Here is a 22821-nt window from a genome sequence, read left to right as displayed (position 1 = left end):
CGGCAACTAAACCAACACTTTAAATAGATGCGCTCACTGGAGTTCAGAACGTTATGGAAGCACCTGAGAGGTACTTACCCTAGCTCGACTGCCCGGAATGTAGGAGCATTCTGGGGATGCGCCGGGGTGGGGGTGGGGGGGGTAGTCAGAGGGGGATGGGAGGGAGGGAGGAAACCAGTCATTACCCTACCGCAACCACCCTAAACCCCTATTCACCATCATGAGTAGTTCTGCCCCACTCACAGGTAGCTTCCCACCTTTCAAGGCAAAGAACTGCGCCCTGCGGATACCAATTAAATTAAGGCAGAATCGCTGTCGCCAAAGAACGAAATTTGTGACGGGTGGGGACGCAGAGAGTTAGTTACAGCGTGGAGAGCTTCGTGCTGTGGAATGAACGAGTAAATTGTACCTTGAGTGCCTCTTCACGCCAGATCCTTCACCTCCACCCGAAAGAGTTCCAGGAATTTGGAAAGATACCTGTGTAGGAGATAACATTTGCTTGAAGAATGAATGGAACTCTAATTTTTCCCTCTCTTTTTCTCTCATCTTTCCCTGCATTGTTCTAAAAATTGACGTGAAAACAGATTCTGACCAATGGTACTGGAATATGGGCACGGGGAGAAAACCTTAGCAGAGGCAGCCAGAGTGGGCCCTGGAGTGTTCTTCCTCCATTCCCCTCCCGCCCCCCGCCCCCACTCTCCCATGTGGTTAGGTCAGACTTCAGGTTATCAGCATCGCTAAAGGAGTACTGGCTGTTTTGTTCAAGAAAGATGATAGTCAACTGTACTTTGAGGGTCAGCCTCTGAAATTCCCCATGGCCTGCTTCACGGCGTGACCCAGAGTCTCCCAGGTGTCTAAAGACTAGTGACGCACTAGATCCTTGGACTATGGCCATGGGGAGGCACTCTTGGGGTAAGTGTAGAACAGGGGTTTGTAACTCGGACAGGACCCTGGAGCGGCTTCAGTTGAATGCACAATATCTTGTATAAGGTTAAGAACATTTTTGTATCACATTTTAAAGAAGTCCTCAACACCTTCTCACCCCCTGACCCCTTTCCTCCTCCCCAAAAAAGTTAAGAAACCGTGTTGACTCTAGGGATCCTGTACTCTTTCTTAGACTAAGAGAATCGAGGAGAAGTGGGGGAAGATTCCACCCTTAAGGGAGAGTTAAAGTGTGGCTGATTTACTGTAGTTGGAGTTTCACAGAAACTACTACTCCCAGAGATCTGTGCGGCAAATCCCGAGCTTATTGGTCAGGGGGAAGGACCCTCCCCTAACGTGACGCAAGCAAAAGCCAATAAGCAGAGGACATTGTGGGCCTTGCCCGCTACCGCTCACCTATCAGAGGCCTGAGAGCCGATGCTTCCGGTATTCGCCCTGGGCTCCGGATCCCGCGGCACCCGGGAGACTTACTTTCTGTGGACAGTGTTACCAAAGGTATTTTGTCTTTGCTGCTGCCCAGCCTAGCTGGTGTTGGGAGGCTGTCGGTGGGCCAGGAGGGAGGTGGAGAGACCGGCACTTGTTGGGGAGTGGCGAGGAGACCCAGGCGTGCAGAGAGGATGGGGAGAATGGAGTAGGAGGTACGCGTGCGAAGGACTGGCGGCTGAGGACGAGCGAGGGGTGGGTTTAAACGTTTGAATATGTTCCATGTGACTCATTAGTGACACTTGTGGGAATATATCCTAAGGAAGCCATCCGAAATGAAGAACATGCTTTATGCGTAAAGACCTTTATCACAGCCTTATTTCTAATAAGGTAAAGTTGGCTTTAAAACCTTAAAATCAGGGGCGCCTGGGTGGCTCAGTCGTTAAGCGTCTGCCTTCGGCTCGGGTTATGTTCCCAGGGTCCTGGGATCGAGCCCCGCATCGGGCTCCCTGCTCGGCGGGAAGCCTGCTTCTCCCTCTCCCACTCCCCTGGCTTGTGTCCCCCCTCTCACTGTGCCTCTCTCTGTCAAAAAAATAAAATCTTAGAAAAAATAAATAAAACCTTAAAATCAGGCGTCTCGACAGTGAGGAAAAATTATGCGACTTAGTGAATATTAAGTGGCTTCTAAAAATAATTTATAAAACTTAAATGGCACGGAAAAACGGTAATATATAATAAGTGAAAAAATTGTGATACGAAATTATACAGTATGATTGAAAAAAAAAATTTAACCAAAACTACATAGAAAAAAGCCCAGAGTGATGTAATCATATTTTTTTTTCCTTTGGATGAATGGCTTTTTATGAATTTACCTTTTTACCTTTCTTGTGTGTTAATTTAAAAAAGTGTAAAGAACTTGAAATTATTTTATAGTGGAAACACAATAAACAGAAAAACAAATTGGGGGTTGTGTAGCTCTGTTTAAACCTACTAGGACATGGTCTGATTCGCCTAAGCCGAGTTGTCTTTAAAGAAGATTAAAACCAGAATTCGGTGGCCACAGGCTGAGCACCAGGTCTTGGTTCTGACCATCTCTCCCCTGAACTAAAGAAACAGTGAGCTTTTCTTTCCCTGAAACTCCCTGAAATCTTAGTCTGAGGGTTTAGAGGCCAAGTATACAGTTAGCTTCAGGCAGAATTTAAATATTTTTAAAAATACAAAATAATTGGGGAACGCCTGAAGGCTGTTTCAACCTTTGTCATCTTGGCTCTGATATTTCACAGCCAGGCTGTCCACTGCTTTGGCTTTAACTACCTCCATTGTGCCATTGTGCCAGTGACTCCCAGATCCTTAACTTCTGACTGCCCAAGGTACATTGCTACGCTATAGACATCTTAGATGAAGCAGATCTAATACAAAATTTATCACACACTGCACACCCTTCCTACCTTTGAAGCACACTCTGCCCTATAGATCTCTGATTAATGGTTCAACAATTTCCCCGAGCAAAAAATGTGCGAGTTGTCCTTAATTCTCCTTTCTTCTTCACCGCTCATATCCTACCTGATATTATCTATTCCATCTGCCTTAGAAATCTCTCTTTTTTTTTTTTAAAGATTTTATTTTTGACAGAGAGAGAGAGAGCACAAGCAGGGGGAACAGCAGAGAGAGAGGGAGAAGCTGACTCCCTGCTGAGCAGGGAGCCCTATGCGGGGCTCGATCCCAGGACCCTGAGATCATGACCCGAGCCGAAGGCAGACGCTTAACCGTCTGAGCCACCCAGGCGCCCCTGCCTTAGAAATCTCTCTTGAGGGGTGCCTGGGTGGCTCAGTCGGTGAAGTGGCTTCCTTCCGCTCCGGTCATGATCCCAGGATCCTGGGATCAAGTCCCGAATTGGGCTTCTTGCTCGATGGGGAGCCTCCTTCTCCCTCTCCTGTCTGTCTCTCTCTGTCAGATAAATCTTAAAAAAAAAAAAAGAAACAAATATCTCTTAAATCAGGCTCTCCCCTCTTTCTTTACTGAAGTGGCTACAAACTTGGCTCTCTTTCTCATTGTGACATTCAGACTATTTCGTGTCCCCTTATTAAACTTATCAGTCTTCTTTCTCAGGTCCATCCTGCACATTATCACATGAATGTATGCTAGTTCCTCCTAATTCCTCAGCAAGCCCTTTATGATCAGGGAGGTAAGGTTGGAAAGGTATATTAATCTCAGAAAATAGAAGGCTTGAAATACCGTGCTAAGACGTTTTGAAAGAACTTTTTTAATATACATAGACTGTAGAGACAAAGTATTTGAGCAGAAGAACAAAATGACTATAGCTGTGATTTTTTTAAAGAGATGATTCTGCCCTGGCGCATCTGGGTGGCTCAGTCAGTTGAGCATCTAACTCATGGTTTCAGCTCAGGTCATGATCTCATGGGTCCTGGAATCAAGCCCCTACGTGGGACTCTGTGTTCAGCGGGAGTCTGCTTGAAGATTCTCTCCCTCTGCCCCTCCCATCACTCTTCCTCGTGCTCTCTCTTTCTCTTTCAAATAAATAAATCTTAAAAAATAAAAAAGATGATTCTGCCCAATCTCTTAGAGCATCCAGGCTCTGTGGGAAGGAAGAGACTGGCATCCAGAGGATTTCTCCTTTATCTGCCCCACTAAAAAGGGAGAGGTGATTAAGACCTAAACTAGCAATGGAGTACAAAGGTTTGGAACCAATTTTTGTAATTTGTATTAGATTTTTTAGAAAAATATGGCAAATTTGTTCTTGTTACTAAAATGAAAATACTAAAATTAATTCTTCTAAAAATCTCAGTAACATAAACATGTTTGTCTTTCTCTTATTTACAGATCCTTACCCTGTGCTACCCCTGGCCATACGTACCCTCAATAACATTAGACTGACTTGGGTGGCCTAAAACATACCATATAAATTGCCTTTGATCTAATTTGCCCGTTAGGAATTTTCTCTGCCCAGGAAAATGTATCATGCATTATTTATCAATAAAAGTCTTTAAAAGCGCATAAGTAGGTATTAGAGGAAAACATATATTATATAAGATCAGTGGGTTAGAGATGGCAGTTTTCTTCATTAGTAACAACAGGGGACTTATTCCTCCATTTAGCAAGCCACTGCAGACCCACTTAATCTGACATCATGTGGAAGCATAATTGACCATTCCTTCTTAGTAAAAGACTCTACAAGCAAGGACAAGGCTGGCAAAGAGGTATGAGAAATAAGTTGCAGATAAGTTAAAAGCAAATCACCAGGCAGTTTGGTAGAGAATACATTTTTTTTAAAGGTTTATTTATTTATTTGAGAGAGGGCAGGAGTGGGAGGACAGAGGAGAGGGAGAGAGAATCGCAAGCCGACTCCCCGTTGAGCGCAGAGTCTGACACGGGGCTGGATCTCATGACCCCGAGATCACCACCGGAGCCTAAGCCAAGAGTTGGACACTGAACCATCTGTGCCACTCAGGCACCGAGTAGAGACTACATTTCTGTGGATTTAGGGTCCAAAGGCGATTTCTCAAGTTCTTTGACACGTGCTACCTCAGTAAAACAGGGTTGAAAAGTATCCATTGGGTGTATTGACATCGATGGCACTGGTGAGTTGGTGAAAGCTATTTCAAAAAGGTGGTAATAGGGTCAATTTGGAGCGGTTAAGAAGAGAGTGGTGAGAAGGTGCTTGGCTGGTTTTGTTGGTGGAGTGTTCCACTCTTCTTTTTTTTTAAAGATTTTATTTATTTATATGAGAGATAAAGAGCACGAGAAGGAAGAGGGTCAGAGGGAGAAGCAGACTCCCTGCTGAGCAGGGAGCCCGATGTGGGACTTGATCCCGGGACTCCAGGATCATGACCTGAGCCGAAGGCAGTTGCTTAACCAACTGAGCCACCCAGGCGCCCTGGGTGTAGAGATTCCTAAAAAAAAAAAAAAAAAAAAAGTGGTGCAAGTTCAGACAATTCTTTGGTAACTAGTAAGATTGAATGTTACTGTAAAGATGTTTATTAATCATTGTATTATTTTGTAAATTGCCTATTGATATCCTTTGGCCATTTTAAAATTCAGGTGTTTGGTTCAAAAGAGCTTTTTTTTTTCTTTTAAGATTTTATTTATTTATTTGAGAAAGCAGAAGCAGAAGGAACAGCAGAGGGAGAGGGAGAAGCAGGCTACCCGCTGAGCAGGGAGCCTGATGCGGGGCTGGATTCCAGGACCCTGGGATCATGACCTGAGCTGAAGGTAGTTGCTTAACAGACTGAGCCACCCAGGTGCCCCAGAGCTCTTTATGAAGTATTTTTTACATTTAAATCTTTATTTCCTTCTTTCAATCACAAAAAGTCTATTTGAATACATGCTTATTATAAAACAGTTTTTTCAAAAACAGAAATAAGAGAGTCCCATCTTATCTCTTACATCACCCCACTCCATTTTAGTTATCTATCTTGAACAGTTTTGGTGTGTATCATTCCCGATTTTTGTTTGCATCTTTATCTAAATATATACAAATACCCATGTTTGGTTTTTTTTTTTTTCCTTCTAAAGGAAGAATATAGATGAAAGAAAACTATTTGAAAACCTTACAAAGGAGATTCTTTTAAGAAATGTTGGATCCTGAATTGCAATAAAAACGATCACTCTGTCAAATAACAGTGTGTTTTGGAATTAGATTTTGGCATTTAGATTTTGGCATTTAATTTTATAAGATTTTATTTTTTTATTTTTTAATTAATTAATTAATTAATTTATGTATTTATTTGACAGAGAGGGACACAGCGAGAGGGGGAACACAAGCAGGGGGAGTGGGAGAGGGAGAAGCAGGCTTCCCGCCGAGCAGGGAGCCCGACGTGGGGCTCAACCCCAGGACCCCGGGACCATGACCTGAGCCGAAGGCAGACGCCCAACGACTGAGCCACCCAGGTGCCCCTAATTTTATAAGATTTTAATCTTTATGCGCATTTATGATATTATATACAGTTGTTGTATAATGTATTTACAAAAAGGATTTGGGGCATCCATCTACTGTATTGATCAACTCCATGATGAGTTGATTCATTTCAGGCTGTAAGTGCATCTTGCATATTTTATTGGCTCTCCCCAATTCATCATAGCATCATGGCAGGGCTACACCCAAAACTTGTGATTACAGTAACTTAGACACAGGATTAGTAGTCAGAGTGCACATTTTTTGTTTACTTGATTCCTGTCAGTGTCTTGAAACTTTGAACCAAGAACTGCTACCATGAGCATTGCTAGTATTTTGCCTAAATTGCTGATTTTTAGTATCTTGTTTGTGATCAGGGAAGTTTGAACTAGGGGTGCCCTAGTTCAAAAATACATTTTGGGTGCATAAATGGCCAATTGTAAAAACTCTGTATTCCACAGAGGCAATCATAAAATGAACCTGTGAGACAAAAGAAAAATCTGAAATTTCATTCCTATTAGTAAAAATTTATTATTAAAACATTATTTAAAAAAAACAACAGGGCGCCTGGGTGGCTCGGTTGGTTAAGCGACTGCCTTCGGCTCAGGTCATGATCCTGGAGTCCCCGGGATTGAGTCCCGCATCGGGCTCCCTGCTCAGCGGGGAGTCTGCTTCTCCCTCTGACCCTCTTCCCTCTCATGCTATCTCATTCTCTCTCTCTCTCAAATAAATAAATAAAATCTTAAAAAAAAAAAAACATAGTGATCATTACATTTGTTTGAGCTTATTTTACAGGAAAAATAATTTCTCAGCAATGCTGGTGTTCCTGGATTGTACTTGTGGTCACCAAGCTACACACTTTCAGTGCTAAAAAGCCACTTCCTTTCAGCTGCAAGGTATTTTGGGTACCTCATTTTTATTTAACACTTTTTCCTTCGTTCTTTTTCATTATTATGTCTGGACTGAAAATGATTTATCAGGAATTTTGGAGATTTTCCACCTCATGAAAACTGGTGACGAGTTCACTGTCTGCCTTTAATTCATTCTCACAACTTGTGAATAATTCCCAGTTAGGATGTTTATGTAAATGACCCATAGCTAAATAGAATTTAAAGACTAAAAGTTAGGGGTGCCTGGCTGGCTCAGTGGGTAGAGCTTGTGACTCTTGATCTTGGGGTTATGAGCTCAAGCCCCTCATCGGGTATAGAGATTACTTTTAAAAATCTTTTAATAAAAGGGGGGGGTGCCTGGGCAGTAAGTGTCTATCTTCGGCTCAGATCATGATCCCAGGGTTCTGGGTTCGAGCCCCAAATCTGGCTCCGTGCTCAGCAGGAAGCCTGCTTCTCCCTCTCCCACTCCCCCAGCTTGTGTTCCCTCTCTCACTGTCTCTCTTCAAATAAATAAACAAAATCTTTTTTAAAAAATCTTAAAAAAAAAAAAAAGACAACTTAAGGGCGCCTGGGTGGCTCAGTTGGTTAAGCGCGACTGCCTTCGGCTCAGGTCATGATCCTGGAGTCCCAGGATCGAGTCCCACATCGGGCTCCCTGCTCAGCGGGGGGTCTGCTTCTCCCTCTGACCCTCTTCCCTCTCGTGCTTTCTCTCATTCTCTCTCCCAAATAAATAAATAAAATCTTAAAAAAAAACTTAAAAGTTAAACAGTTTTTAAATATTTTTGTTTAATGAATACTAACATAATGAACAATTTTACCAAGATTAGAATTAGAATTAATTTCTATCACTGTGCTTTATACTTTTATTTAAATTTCATAAACATCGGGGTACCTGCGTGACTCAGTTGGTTAAGTGTCTGACTCTTGATTTCAGCTCAGGTGCTGATGTCATGGGTCATGGGATAGAGCCCTGTGTTGGGCTCTGCCTTCAGCAGAGAGTCTGCTTGAGGTTCTCTCTCTCTCTCCCTCTCCCTCTGTCCCTCCCCCCACTCATGTGCTCTCTCTGTAAGTGAATAAATCTAAAAAAAAAAATAAATTTCATAAACATCTGTTGATAAAATACAATGTTGGGCGCCTGGGTGGCTCAGTGGGTTAAGCAACTGCCTTCGGCTCAGGTCATGATCCTGGAGTCCCAGGATCGAGTCCCGCATCGGGCTTCCTGCTCAGCGGGGAGTCTGCTTCTCCCTCTGACCCTCTTCCCTCTCGTGCTTTCTCTCTCTCATTCTCTCTCTCTCTCAAATAAATAAATAAAATCTTTTTAAAAAATACATTTTTCTTTAAGTTACCTAATGTACTCTTTTTTAATATTTATATTATGCTAGTCTATTTCTCAGTAAGTCAACTGTGTGAAAGTTCTTGTTTTTGTCCTAAAACTAATCTGTCACAGTCATTTATTATTGCAACATTTTATTCCTGCAGCCAATATATACACACTCAGTGATATCAAGTTGAGATATATATATCAATCAACTCACTGGTAGAATTTTGAAATAGGATGTACCTGAGGCAGTTTTTTGCCTTTTAAATAAAGAATGCTTGTCATGTTTGTCTATATTTGAAAATGAATACTTATCATTTAGATAACTTAGAATATCCAGCTTATTCTCATTACTGCCTTATTCTAATCTGACCTCATTATCTTAGATATGTGTGGACACACTGTTAGGGATGCTAGCATTAGGCTGTTCAGTTTTCCAAAGGCTGAAATCCAAGCCAAATAGTAGATTTTGGCTGAATACTAAGGCAAAGCCAACTTTGGTGCATCTGAACTTGAAGTTCACTAAAGCAACAGTAAGCCAGGTTCTGTGCATAAGATGATTCAAGGAAAAATTTTCATACTGTGACACTGATATAGACTCTACATTATAATAATCACCAGAAATAAAGATGTTTCTCCGCCCCTGGAACTACCCCAGGAAGGAAACATTTGATTGTTGCAAAATCCTACATTAGTTTTATAGAATGTTAAAATTATATCATAAAGGGGCGTCTGAGTGGCTCAGTTGTTAAGTGTCTGTCTTCGGCTCAGGTCATGGTCCCAGGGTCCTGGGATCGAGCCCCACATCAGGCTCCCTGCTCAGTGGGAAGCCTGCTTCTCCCTCTCCCACTCCCCCTGCTTGTGTTCCCTCTCTCGCTGTGTCTCTCTGTGTCAAATAAATAAATAAAACCTTAAAAAAATTATATAAATATATTTGATTGTCCTCATGATTTCAATGACAGTATGAGTTCTTTAAGAACTGGGACTATGAGTTCTTTAAGATCTGGGACCTTGTGCTAATATGTATGGTTGCTTAACCATTCTTTTTTTTAAATCACAAAAAATGAGCAATGCTAGTGTATGGCTGCATTGGGACTATATGGCCCTGTAGGGGAGGGAAATATCTCTTAATATATATCCCCCATCGTTTTAGTTGTTATTGAAGAGCCTGGATTATTTAACAGACTTAGAAAGAATGTCCAAATACAGTTCAAAGAGGTTTACTGACAGTATCATAAGATCCTGAAGCAACAAACAAAAATGTGATCACAACACAACCCCTGGCAATACCATGACCCAATTGGAAACGCCTTTTAGGATATAATGGGTACAGAGCAGTCCATCTGAAAGTACTTGCCAGCACTTAATGAAATGTACTAGGAACTGACAGGCAAAGAAGTTAAGTCTGGTTTCTACTCTCAAGGACTTAGTGTGTGAGTTGTGAAATTTGAGGTAGCGCATGAAAGAGGGACTGGTAATTGCAGGTAATAAACTGAAGATGTCACACGAGTGCTTTAGACTATAAGGGCTATAGGCGTTAAGAGGAGGAAAGTATCAACTTTAGCAGGATGATTAAGGAAGACCTCTTGGAGGAGATGGTATTTAAGCTGGGCCTTCACTTCACCTGTCATTTATTATGTGTTTTGAATGGGCCGGCCACTGTAACTTGTGAAGATGAAAAAACAGAAGTAAGACTGGACGGATAGGTAGGTCCACACTGGGCAGGGGTTTGAATGCCCAACTGAGGAATTCAGACTTTATCCTATAGGCCAGTGCTGTCCAGCAGAATTTTCCTCACTGATGGAAATGTTCTGTTCTGCCCTGTACAATATGAGAGCCACTAGCCACATGTAACTGTGGACCACTTTAAAAAGGGCTAGTGTGACTGAGCAACTGGATTTTTTAAAATTTTAATTAAATTTACAAAACACACATGGTTCGTAGCTACTGTATTGAACAGTGCAGCTCTAGGCAGTAGGTAACGTCTGCCAGTTTTTTTTTTTAATACCTGCCAATTTTTAAGCTGATAAATGATATACTTAAAAGGACATTTTAAGATTGGTTTTGCACAAGATGGACTGAAGAAAGCCAGAGGTGGGGAAACCAAGTAGGAGGAGATTATTGCAGTCATCTAGGTTAGAGGTGCCAGTGATTGATTCAGGATGGTGCCAGTGGGAATGACTGGATTCAGAAACAGTTCTAAGAATTGATAAGATTTGACGACTGAGAGTATAGGAGAGCAGTCAAATGGAGTCCCGAGTTTTTAGCCTGAATGAATATTGAGAATGGTGATAACCATTAAGGAGCTGCTGTTGAGAGCAAAAACACCATTTTTTTTTCTTGTATGCACACCTGGTTTGAAATGAGTGTGGTCAGGGCTAACATCAGCCATAATGTGAAGCCTAACAGACGAATAGCACTGCAGCTCAGCAAGGAAGCCAGGAGAAGAGATGGAGGCCTGACAGTAATAAACAGATGATAAAAACACGAGAGTAGGTGACATTGGAAGGAAAGAAAAGGGAAAACAGTGGTGAGAACTGAGTACCAAACTTTTGGACTCTATCCACATCTAAATAAAAATTGAAAAGCTGAATTCCCACGTACAGGGGAATCATTGGATACAATATGGCATGCCTTGTAGCTACTTAAAAGATTGAGGGAGCTCTATTTTTATTGACTTGGAAAGGTACCCATGATTTAAAATAAATTAGTGAATGATATGTAACATATGATCCTTGTGGTAATTGTCATTTTTTTGAAAACCCCTTCCCTAATCTGGGGGCAACTGCCCTTTGTGTGAGTCTTGGTGGGAGGCAGAGCCGCATCACCCTGTCACAGAAGCCTTTGTGGGGAAACCCTCTCTCCAACCTGGCAGCTAGAGCAGGGCATGGAAGCTAGGCTTAGCCAGTGGGGAGGTTTCCCTCTGGACCCCCATTCGTCATCTTAAGCAATTGCCATCAAAGAAGGGGCAGTGAAGTTAGATTCTCACACACTAATGTGTGGGGGAGAGAGTGATGGCCATGGTTTATTCTGCCTAGCCCCACTTGGTTCCTGCTTGTTTTCAGAGCCTGGTTCTTGAGGCTTCTTTTTTTGCTTAAATTAGCCAGAGTGGTTTCTGTTGTTAGTACCCAGGAACTTTGACTTATACCCTCACTTTTTGTTTAAAAGAAAAACAAATTGGGGCACCTGGTTGGCTCAGTTGGGTGGGCATCTGCCTTTGGCTTGGGTCATGATCAGGTCCTGGGATCTACCCCTGCATCAGGTACCCTGCTCAGTGGGGGCGTCTGCTTCTCCCTCTGACCCTCCCCCCTGCTCATGCTCTTGCTCACTCTATCTCTCTCAAATGAATAAATAAAAAAATCTTTAAGGGCACCTGGGTGGCTCAGATGGTTAAGCGTCTGCCTTCGGCTCAGGTCGTGATCCCAGAGTCCTGGGATCGAGCCCCACCTCGGGCTCCTTGCTCAGCAGGGAGCCTGCTTCTCCCTCTGCCTGCCACTCCCCTTGCTTGTGCTCGCTCGCTCTCTCTGACAAATAAATAAATAAAATCTTCAAAAAAATTTTATTTCCTCAATTCAAGAGCCAATCAAAGTTTATATATTGCATTTGCTTGTTATGGCTCAGTAGTGTCTTTTAATCTGTCACATTCCTTCGTCCTTGTATCCCCTTGAAAATACCTGTGAAAAGCCTAAGCCAATTGTCTTGTAAAATGTCCTACATTTTGGATTTGTCTAATTATATTCTCCTGGTAAATCTTTCCCTTTTACTGATTTCAGACAACCTGTATCCAAAAGGATGGAGTTAGGAAAAGGAAGACTTCTCAGGACGGGGCTGAATGCGTTGTATCAGGCAATACACCCAGTTCATGGCCTTGTCTGGACTGATGGGCGTCAGGTAGTCCTGACTGATTTACAGCTTCACAGTGGAGAGGCCAGGTTTGGGGATTCCAAGGTCATTGGACAGTTTGAACATGTGTACGGAGTGTCCTGGGCCCCCCCCGCTGTGGCTGACGTGCCCGCTCTGCTCGCCGTCCAGCACAAGAAGCATGTTGCCTTGTGGCAGCTGTGTCCCAGCACTACGGAGACAAGCAGATGGCTGATGTCGCAGACCTGTGAGATTAGAGAATCACTTCCTGTCCTTCCCCAGGGCTGTGTGTGGCATCCAAAGAGTCCTGTCCTGGCTGTGTTGACGGCACAGGATGTGTCCGTCCTCCCAAGCGTCTATGGTGACGGTCCCCGGGTGAAAGCAGACGTCAATACCAGGGGCCTCATTCACTGTGCCTGTTGGACCCAGGATGGCCGGAGGCTGGTGGTGGCAGTTGGCAGCAGCCTGCATTCCTTTATTTGGGACAGTGCTCAGAAGACTCTTCGCAGGTGCTCCTCCTACCCAGTGTTTGCTGTGGATAGCTACGTGCGCTCCATCGGAGCCACCACAGACTCACAGGTCGCTGTAGCGACTGAGCTTCCACTAGATAAGATTTGTGGCTTAAATGCATCCGAAACTTTTGACGTTCCTCCTGGTGGGGAAGACACTCGTCTGTGTGCCTCACCGGTTACTGATGAAGGACCCACCGGGGATCAGGGGGCGGTTGCTTCTGAAACATACTTTGAAACCTCAGTTTCTCCCATTTCTTCTTCCTTTTCAGATCCTCTGGATCTAACTCATATACATTCCAGTACCGCCAAATCGGAGGGTAGTTCTCTTATTTGTCTAAGAAAAAAGGACTACTTGACAGGAACCGGCCTGGATTCTTCACATTTGGTCCTTGTGACCTTTGAGAAAGAGGTCACCCAGACCAGAAAAGTCACCATTCCCGGGATTCTGGCTCCTGATCTAATAGCATTAAATCCTAAAGCACAGGTGATGGCGGTGGCTTCCAATACGTACCATGTCATTTTTATCTATTCTGTCATTCCATCATGTGTGCCAAATATCCGGCAGATTCAGTTAGAGAGAAGTGAAAAGCCAAAAGGCATATGCTTCTTGACAGATAAGTTATTATTGATTTTGGTAGGAAGACAAAAATCCACTGATTCAGCATTTCTTCCTTCTTCAAAGACTGATCAGTATATCATTCGTTTGATTGTTAGAGAAGTAACATTGGAAGAAGAATCTCCAGTAACAGCAAGTGAAAACCAGAGTGGAGTCTCTACTCTCAGTATTCTATTAAATAAAACAGATAGAAAAAAGCTAATTGAAAGTCTTTCCCCAGACTTTTGTCACCCAAACAGAGGGCTCTTAACAGCTAACGGCAGTGGGCAAAGCGGGAGGCCTGGAAAAACCCTTATTAAAGAAATCAAAAGTCCTCCCACCAGTGTCTGTGACGGCCCCGTCGCCCTTGACGCTCTAGATGATGAGCCTGTTAACCGCTCGGTAATGCTGCCCAGATCCAGCGGCACACCCCACCACACCCTAACTCCCGAACCTCCTGATTGGCCTCCAAGCAAGAGCTTACAAAGGGAAAAGGAAATTTCCCGGCTGTCTAAGGAAATGGAAATTTTATCTAGGACCCTGACTGAAGTGCAGCGACGTTTCTCTGAACTCACAGACGTTCTGCAAAAGGAGAAGTTCTCTCCTGGGTACCCACTCTCTCAGGACCCACCCTATGTGCACGTCGCTTATCAGGTAACTTCTCCTTTGAGGAGCTGCCCCTATACGTGAAAGCTCCTGCAGCCCGTGGGTACTGACAAGAAAAACTCATTGATGAGCAAGATGGTGTTGTAGCTGAACCTCATGAGCAGGGCGTGTTACGTTACAGGCAAGTTGTTCTACCTCTCTAGGTTGGCTGCCAGCCAGATGGGCACGCATACCGGCGTATGCTGGGATTGTGTCACCTGTATGGTGTAAAATATGAATGACTGTATTCATCCTGGCAATTTATATTTAAAAGAAAAAAAAATTCTCCTTATTGTGCTATTTCACTGTGGGAAACTTTTCCGTATGCACTGCAGAGAGAAAGGTTAGGTCGATTTAGAAAGATTTAATGCGTGTGCAAATATATCATATTACATGAATGGGATCATAGCTGATCTGTTTTTATCATGAACATTTTCATTCCCCATTGAATGTGGCCCTGCCCCCCGCCATAACTCACTTTAATTCACGGCTTAACATGGCTCCCTCCATTATTTTAGTTCATTCTCCTATAATCTTACACACTTCTTTGTATACATAGATCTGTAGATGTGGGGGTGGTGGTGTGTCATTGTTTTACAAAAATGGGGTCATAGGGTGCACTCTCTGTGCTGAGAGCACACCGTTTATGTAGCTGGGCCCCTGGTGGACATGCACGTTGCCTTTAGCTCTTCACTTCTCTTCAGTCGCTCCCAGTCCTGCTGTAGTGGTATGGTACCCTTATGTGTAGCTGTTTGTATTCCTACTTTTATTTCTGTTGGGTTGGTTCCCAGAAGTGGAAGTGCTAATTTGAAGAGTATATATAGACATATATGTTTCTACTTTTCACAGAGTTGCCAGATTGCCTCCCAAAGATTTTTTACTTAATGCATCATCACATACCCCTTCTCAACCTATGAGACTGTCTTTTCCTCCCAGCCCCACCAGTCTGATAAGTATGAAATGCTTTTCACTTTTATTCATTTGTATTTCCTTTACTATTAGTGAATTTGAGTATGTCTTCATGGTTTTTGGTCAATTGAATATGAATTGCCTATTGCTCATTTTTTTCCTTTTGAGTTATCAGTTTATAAGAGGTTTTTGTATATTATAGAAATTAATAGGGGCATCTGGGTGGCTCAGGTCATGATCTCAGGGTCCTGGGATCAAGCCCCGCATCTGGCTCCCTGCTCATCAGGGGATCTGCTTCTCCCTCCCCCTGCTCTTGTGCTCTTGCTTGCTTTCTCTCTCTCTCTCTCCCTCTCAAATAAATAAACATAAAATCTTTAAAAAAAAAATACTACTGTTTGACCAACTCAGGATGTTGGGTTTTTGTTTTGTTTTGTTTTGTTTTACAAGAGAACAAATCTACACCTTTATTTACTTTTCATTAAATTTAAATCCTTGAGGGGTACAGCATCACACGGATTCTGTGGCCAATGGCTTTAGCAGGAAGGTTGCTTCGGAATTTGGCACGAACCATGCCACTGTTTCCATGAGCACGAGTTACTTTTCCCCAGATTACTCTGGTTTTGTTTGGTTTGCCACCAGGAGTCACTGTGTTGTTCTTTGCTTTGTACACATAAGCACATCTCTTGCCTAAGATACTAGAATTCTGTTTCATCTCGAGCATAAACACCTTGGATTTTAAGAAGAGCTGTGTGCTCCCTGTGGTTCCGGAGACCCCGCTTATAGCCAGCAAAAATGGCCTTGGACCACAGCCTTCCAGACATTATTTGGCGTTACAGGAGTCCTGTTCCCAGCAGGCCTCCACAGACTCCAAGATGGCCAGGATGTAGGTTTTTAAATGAACCAAAGAATAGTTTAAAACTGAATTAAAATTTTTTTATTGTGAAAAATTTCAAACATATATTCTTTATTATGAAAAATTGTAAACATAAAGACTGCATAATGAAATCCTTTTAATATCTGTCATCTGGATTTAATAGTTATTAACATTTTGCCATAATTGCTTTTTTTTTTTAATTCCTAAAATATTTTAAGTAGGAAGGTCATGGTATTTAACCCATAAATATTTTGAGATCTAATCCTTTTGTTGTGTTAAATAATGTAGCCAAACCTCCTTATTTACAACTGCTCTAGTTTTTTTTTCCTTTTAAAAATTTTATTTATTTATTTGAGAGAGAGAGAGCACTAGCAGGGCCAGGAGCAGAGGGAGAGGGAGAAGCAGACTCCCCGTTGAGCAAGGAGCCCATGTGGAGCTCGGTCCCAGGACCTTGGGATCACAACCCGAGCCGAAGGCAGATGCCCAACTGACCGAGCCACCCAGGCACCCCACAGCTGGATTAGTTATAAGGATAGTAAATAGGATTTTAAAAAACTACTAACACATTCTGTTCTTAAGAAATGTTAACTCTGTTGCTTCTGCAATCAGTTTAACAACTTTTATTTTTATATTTGAAGAAATCTTATTATGTAGGTCCTGTTGTTGAAAAAAGAGCCATACTCCTCTGCAATGGCAAACTAAGGCTCAGTACAGTCCAGCAGACTTTCGGCCTCTCTCTTGTCGAAATGCTCCACGGTAGGTAGAATTCAAGAAATTGGTTCTACCCCACACTCCCTCCTTCTACCATCTATTTTGTAACTTTCATTGATAATAAAGGTGAAGTATACAAACCATTCAGTGATTCACGAGAAAGTTAACAAGAATTGTTCATTGCCTACTGTATACACAAGTCTATCATAGGTACCAAAACACATGGGAAATACGGGTTCCGCCCTTGAGGAACTTACAGCCTAGCTGGAAGACCTAAATGTACACAGGAAAAAACTGGAAGAGTTACAAAGCAATATATAACAGCTGCAAAGGAATGACATTAAAACCTCATATATACCTGTTGCACTAAACATAAAGATCATAGCAGCATTGCAGAATATTTCTTAAAGGAGTTGGTCATTTTAATATGCAGCAAACATGGGATGAGAAGGGTATCCCTAAATGCCAGCGAACTGAGCTGTGCCCACTCTTCAAATGCACAGCATGGTGGTTTTTTTATGCCTCATTTTTCTAATGGTAGCCACCACGTTGAACATGAAATCTGTTTCTAGCACCAGCATTTTCTTGTTTTGACACATGCATTTGTGATATGATTTCATAATTGTCATCTGTCCTGGGTGGAGTTACTATTCCATTCCGGGTGTACCATATTTTACTTCACCATATTTTCTTTGACCTTCCAGTGGTTTCCAGTTTCAGCAGCATACATAGCACTGATAAAAACCTCTCTGCATATTTTACATGTTGTTCCTGGAAAGTATAGATTTTTCAGAAGTGAAATTACAGCGTCAAAGGTGAGGCACAGTAGATTTGAAAGAACCAGAGAAGGTCCAGGCATGTGTTAAGGCCACTGGCCCTGGGTTACTGCAGAACAAACCATTCAGGATTATCTGGACCATTCTAGTCTAGCAGTAGTCAGCTAAGCGTCCTTAGGTGTCTAGAGGTTGGTAATGACCTAAAGAGTAAAGCTTCCTCCAGAGAGTAGCTGTTCCCACCTTCACATAGTTTCTGGAGAAACTGCTTAAGAGCGAGTAGAGAGGGACACTCCATACGCAACCCCTAACACATGTGCACTATATACACAATCATATACATAGCACTGAGTGATAAGTGCCCCGCCTGGGTAAAGATGGATGTCCCCTAGCTATGCCTACGTCATCAATGCCGTCAATACCCGCTCCTGCCATATAACGTCACCCTCAGTAGTACTCAGTCCTTCCGTCTCCCCAGTTGTCTGCACGGTCTTACAATGATCAGTTCAGTATTATCAACTACTCTATTCTTACCCTCAAAAAAAATATTTATCTTCTTTTTCTTCATAGAATAGGATGAGATATCCTAAATTTCCTATGTGTTTATTTCACTTTGCAGACTCGCACTGGATCCTTCTCTGTGCTGATAGCGAAGGCTTCATCCCATTAACATTCACAGCCACCCAGGAAATAACCATCAGAGATGGCAGCGCAAATGTCTTCACGGACTCTGTCTCAGAGTCTTAATCCTGCTCCTTCTCTTGAAGTCTTGAGAGACCTGACTGTCGAGAGCGTAGACGCCACCGGCTGATCTATCCATTTAGGCAGTATGGCCTGATACCCTTTCAGATGAGGTCATTCAGACAATATCTCTTTTCCACCGTGGACTCTCCTCGGCTGGGGTTTGCGCAGTCGCTCAGAGGTGAAGCACCTGCTGTGGTTGGCTTGGCCGCTGTTCCTCCTTGTCTCCCTCCCCACCCCACCCCACCCCTCGCCGCCCTGGGCTGCAGCCCCCTGCTTTCCGGCAGAGCTCAGTCTTTGTTAGATGGCTCAAAAAGTGGTTGTTTACATATTCATGACTGTGGTTTTGTCTAAGGGCAGAATTCCCAGAACAAAACAGTATTCTGGTGCCATATGGATTGTGTTTTATGGTTTCTCTGAGGCTTTCTGTCCCTTACCCCAAACTGTTAAAGCTGTCTTAGAAGCACTTAAAAGGTACTTCAGCATTGTTATAGACCATTTCCTTGGCTTAGAGTTGAGAGTAAGAGGTACTGGAGAACATATGCTCTGACATATCCTTCTTACCCCAAACCAGCAGGAAGGAATCAGCAAAGCTCAAAAGAAGACAAAAAATCGATTGATTTCTGTCCCCAGGGCAGAACAGGAAGTAGTTCTCATGTTGGCTGGACCTGCCAGGATTTAAACCTAACTCTCTTGCTTCCTTAAAAAATTCTGGCCAACTAAGGTCCGAAAAACTAGCCCTGGGCAAATAGCAAATGTCAAGTGCTTTGACCCCTCTGGACCCCACTGGAGCATGTGCTTATGTTAATAGTGCGATGCCAAGCCCAGGTGATGTCTAAGGCATGATGGCGTGCTGTGGCTACTCCTGATTTTCTCCCTGAAATGCCTTTTTTCTTTTTTTCTTTTTCCAGTTTTGGGATCATAAAAATGTCCTATTTTTCTCCCAGTAGTCAGCTCCCTTAGTTGAATTGTCACTTTCATTTTGATGTTTCTCTTTTCCCTCCATTCAAGTCTTAGAGACCAGCAAAGAGTCTCTGAGAGAAAGTAGTTCAGAAAATTGGAGATTTCACTGAATCTGAGGTAGGTAAAAAGTACCAGCTTATTATAATTAACGGGCTGAAGTGCCAACTTAGTAGAGTGGAAAGAGCCCTGAATGCAACTTCAGATGGACACACCACTTCTCAAACAGGATCATAAATTTCAGTGACGGCAGCCTGACAAATTGATGAGTGTGTGGCTGGTCAGGGCACATCTGCAGATAAATTGTTTTAGCAGAGAGGTTCCATTAGCACATATGCATCTTTTCCCCCTTTCCTTGAAAATTGTCTGGAAGGAAAGGTTTCGTGCCCTTGGGGACTCCTGTCTCTCTGTTACCGTTTATGAAGATGGAGCTGGGATAGGAAAGAGGCGAGGGCCCATTTTGTGGTTCAAATGCATTAGGCGGCTGCTAGAATAATGGAAGTGGAGGCTGCTGGTCTGTCATCAGGTGCCTGAGAGCCGTCGCCGAGGACAGCCTGGGGCCTGGCTCCATTTGCAGAGGAAGTGTCTGGGCAGGATGAAAGCACACTATTAGGAAGCCTGGGGGGCCTGGGGACCCTGTAGTAAGATCAGGGCAGGTGCGTCAAGGTACAGGTTATAACCACCGTTTCCCTGGTCAGGGTCCTGTGAATGAGTCCATGAAGTCCCTAAAGCTTGTTGTGGCTGTTATGAATGTTTTGATGGTATTTTCTCTGTGATTATCGCTGGTATAAAGAGAAGTTCTTGATTTTATGTTTGTGGACATTGTATTTCTTCTGGTGGACGGTCTGGCACATAAATTATGTATTTCTTTACAACAAATCTGATTCCATGACAACTCTCCTACGAAAGAACGTTTCCTTGGCCCCTGCTATTATTATAGTCATTGGAGCAATAGTAGTTAATGCAGTATTTGCTGGCTTTGGATACAGGGACAGAAGAGCTATAATCTTTTAATTATTGTTTAATGTTCTGTTGAGAATATTTTGCATAAGGAAAGACGTTCTTTACAAATCCCATTTGGTGCCCAAATTTTTCTAAATTTCGTATGGGTATTTATTATTTGATACACACAATACATATAAAGCATAGGAAGGCTTAGTTAAAAAATTTTTTTTATTTATTAGAGAGAGAGCACAAGCAGGGGGAGTAGCGGAGGGAGAGGGAGAAGCAGGCTCCCTGCTGAGCAGGGAGCTGGACACAGGGCTCAATCCCAGGACCCCAGGATCATGACCTGAGCTGAAGGCAGCCGCTTAACCAACTGAGCCACCCAGGTGCCCCAGGAAGGCTTAATAACAAAATGAGCGTTACTAGAAACCATTCTGGATCCTTCTCTATAGAGATAACTGCACCCCGGAGGTAACTGATCTCTTGATCGTTGTAATGATCATTCTTTCCTTTCTTTTTTTACCACAACCACCTATACACATTGGCCTAAAGAACATAGTGTTTATTTCCCCTTGTTTTTGAGCTTTATACAATGGTGTTATATTGTATATAGTCCTCTGCAGCTTAATGTTTTTCACTCACTATTATTTCTAAGAATCCATGCTCGTTAGGTGTTTGTTCTATTATTTTCACTGTTTTGAGTTACCATAATATTTCCTGCTGTGTACATTTGCGCCGGTCCCTGGTTTTATTTTTGCAATTATAAACAATATTGCCTTGAATATTCTTGTTAAGTATGTCCTGATGCAAGTATTTGAGAAGTCTCACTAGGGTCTTTTTTTTTTTTTTTTTTTTAAGATTTTATTTATTTTGAGAGTAAGGGAGCCCCGTGTGAGCGAGGGAGGTTGCAGAGGGAGGGAGAGAATCTCAAGCAGACTCCATGCTGAGCGCGGAGCCCCATGCAGGGAGGAACTCAGTCTCACAACTGTGAGATCCTGACCTGAGCCAAAATCAAGAGTCAGATGCTTAACTGACTGAGCCACCTATGCCCCCTCTCTGGGGTCTTTGACATAGATATGGAATTGCTGGAGCACAAAGGGTGTGTAAATTCAAATTATTTTCCCAGGTGGTCACATCAGTCTTCACTCCCAGCAGCGATGTATCAGAGCTCCTATTCTACATGTTCAAGACTTCTTAACTTAGGACAATGGGGTAGTTTTAAATTGTTTCTCATTGTGATCCTAATTTTTACTTCCACACCACCAATGAAATTGAGCATCTTTCATCTGTTTACTGGCCATTTGAGTTTTCTCTTTTGCAAAACCCCTGCTTGTTTCTTTTGCCCCAGTTTCTATCGGGTTGTCTTTTTTCTACTTGAGTAGTAGGGATTCTTTTTATATTCTAGATGTTTTTACTATGTGTGGCTAATATCTTCACCCAGTTTGTGTCTTGTCTTTTCTCTTTACGGTGTGTTTTGTTGAACAAACTGTTCATTTTAAGGAAGTCACACTTATCTATCTTTCCTTTTATGAAAGGTTTGCCTTTCACATTTCTTTTTTTTTTTTTTTAAGATTTTATTTATTTGACAGAGAGAGACACAGCAAGAGAGGGAACACAAGCAGGGGGAGTGGGAGAGGGAGAAGCAGGCTTCCCGCCGAGCAGGGAGCCCGACGTGGGGCTCGATCCCAGGACCCTGGGATGATGACCCGAGCCGAAGACAGACACTTAACAACTGAGCCACCCAGGAGCCCCTCACATTTATTTCTTTAATCAACATTTTGTTGGGTACTTGAGGGGAACCCTCTGAGTTTTCTCTCTGTAGATCACTCCCATTCAATATTCTGTCCTGCAAACTCTAGCCACTTTGGTCTCCCCAAACTCATCTTCTCAGCTTAGAATCCTCTGGGCTCCAAATGGTTCCCTTCAGTATCATCTGGAAACTCTCAAGGCAATAAGCTGGGGTAAATCGTAAGCTTCACCTCATTTGTTTCCCATCTTCCAGAGATTCCTCCTTTGTTGCTTCATGCCCAGCATCTTGAAAACTGTTGTTTCATATATTCTCTCCGTTTCTTTTTTATTGCTTCAGCTGAGAGGCTAGGTCTGGTCTCTACTATTCCATCATGGCCAAAAGCAAAAGTCTTTCCACAGCCTGTTCATTTATTTTAAGGTATTTTATATTTTTTGTTGCTACTGTTTAAAAATTATGTTTTATAACTTGCTGGCATATACAAATGTAATTTCTTTTTGTTAATGTTATGTCCAATTATCTGGCTATACTCCCTTATTCTAATAATTTATTTGTAGATTCTTTTGGGTTTTCTGTGTAGAAATTATTTACAAATAATGGCAATTTTGTTTCTTCCTTTCTAATTATTATACTATGACTACACTAGCTAGATCTGCTGATGAAGTGTTGACTAGAAGCAGTGATTGTAGGTATCCTTATTCCTGATTTTAAAGGGACTATCACCATTAAGAATGATGTTCACTATAGGTTTTTGGTAGATATCCTTTCTCAGGTTTAAAAATTTCCTTTTCCTCTTGGTTTGCTTAGTACTTTTATCTTAAAATGGTATTAGCGTTTTATCAAATGATTCTGTATCTATTGAGAACACAATTTTTTTCCTCCTTTAATCTGTTAATGTGGTAAGTTTCATTTGACAGATTTTTCTCATGTGAAACAAACTTGGCATTCTTAGAATAAATCCAGTGTGTTCATGATGTGCTTATTTTTTAGACATTGCCAGACTCAGTTTACTAATATTTTGTTTTGGATTCTTGCTTCCATGTTCTGTGTTCAAGATTAGCCT

General features: G+C 42.5%; 1 protein-coding gene and 1 pseudogene across 2 annotated transcripts; one reads left to right on the top strand and one right to left on the bottom strand.

The window, feature by feature from the left end:
- The first annotated feature begins 1371 nt into the window (after positions 1-1371).
- On the top strand, positions 1372-19876 carry WDCP (WD repeat and coiled coil containing). Of its 2 annotated transcripts, XM_028099592.2 has the most exons (4): positions 1372-1437; positions 12259-14107; positions 16520-16637; positions 17985-19876. In XM_028099592.2, exons 2-4 carry the CDS (start codon positions 12278-12280, stop codon positions 18110-18112), a joined length of 2076 nt encoding a protein of 691 aa, XP_027955393.1. In that variant the 5' UTR covers positions 1372-1437; positions 12259-12277; the 3' UTR covers positions 18113-19876. The 2 variants fall into 2 exon arrangements, with proteins under 2 accessions (XP_027955393.1, XP_087882454.1); XM_088026328.1 differs by lacking the exons at positions 16520-16637; positions 17985-19876 and adding an exon at positions 14948-15992.
- LOC114205965 (large ribosomal subunit protein eL33 pseudogene) lies at positions 15452-15873 on the bottom strand (annotated as a pseudogene).
- Positions 19877-22821: the final 2945 nt, after the last annotated feature.

This window comes from Eumetopias jubatus, unplaced genomic scaffold (assembly GCF_037043125.1).
Source record: "Eumetopias jubatus isolate StellerSeaLion01/CBP00866 unplaced genomic scaffold, mEumJub1_p1.0 scaffold_9, whole genome shotgun sequence".
Classification (NCBI taxonomy): Eukaryota; Metazoa; Chordata; class Mammalia; order Carnivora; family Otariidae; genus Eumetopias; species Eumetopias jubatus.
Note: the sequence above shows the minus strand (reverse complement) of the source record. Positions and strands in the feature narration are given on the sequence as shown.

What these genes read in the sequence shown, in the direction of transcription:
- WDCP (XM_028099592.2), top strand. Translation starts at nt 12,278, where the DNA reads ATGGAGTTAGGAAAAGGAAGACTTCTCAGGACGGGGCTGAATGCGTTG. An exon ending in ATGTGCACGTCGCTTATCAG is followed by an intron (nt 14,108 to 16,519) that starts GTAACTTCTCCT and finishes TTATATTTGAAG; the next exon opens with AAATCTTATTATGTAGGTCC. An exon ending in TCTTGTCGAAATGCTCCACG is followed by an intron (nt 16,638 to 17,984) that starts GTAGGTAGAATT and finishes TTCACTTTGCAG; the next exon opens with ACTCGCACTGGATCCTTCTC.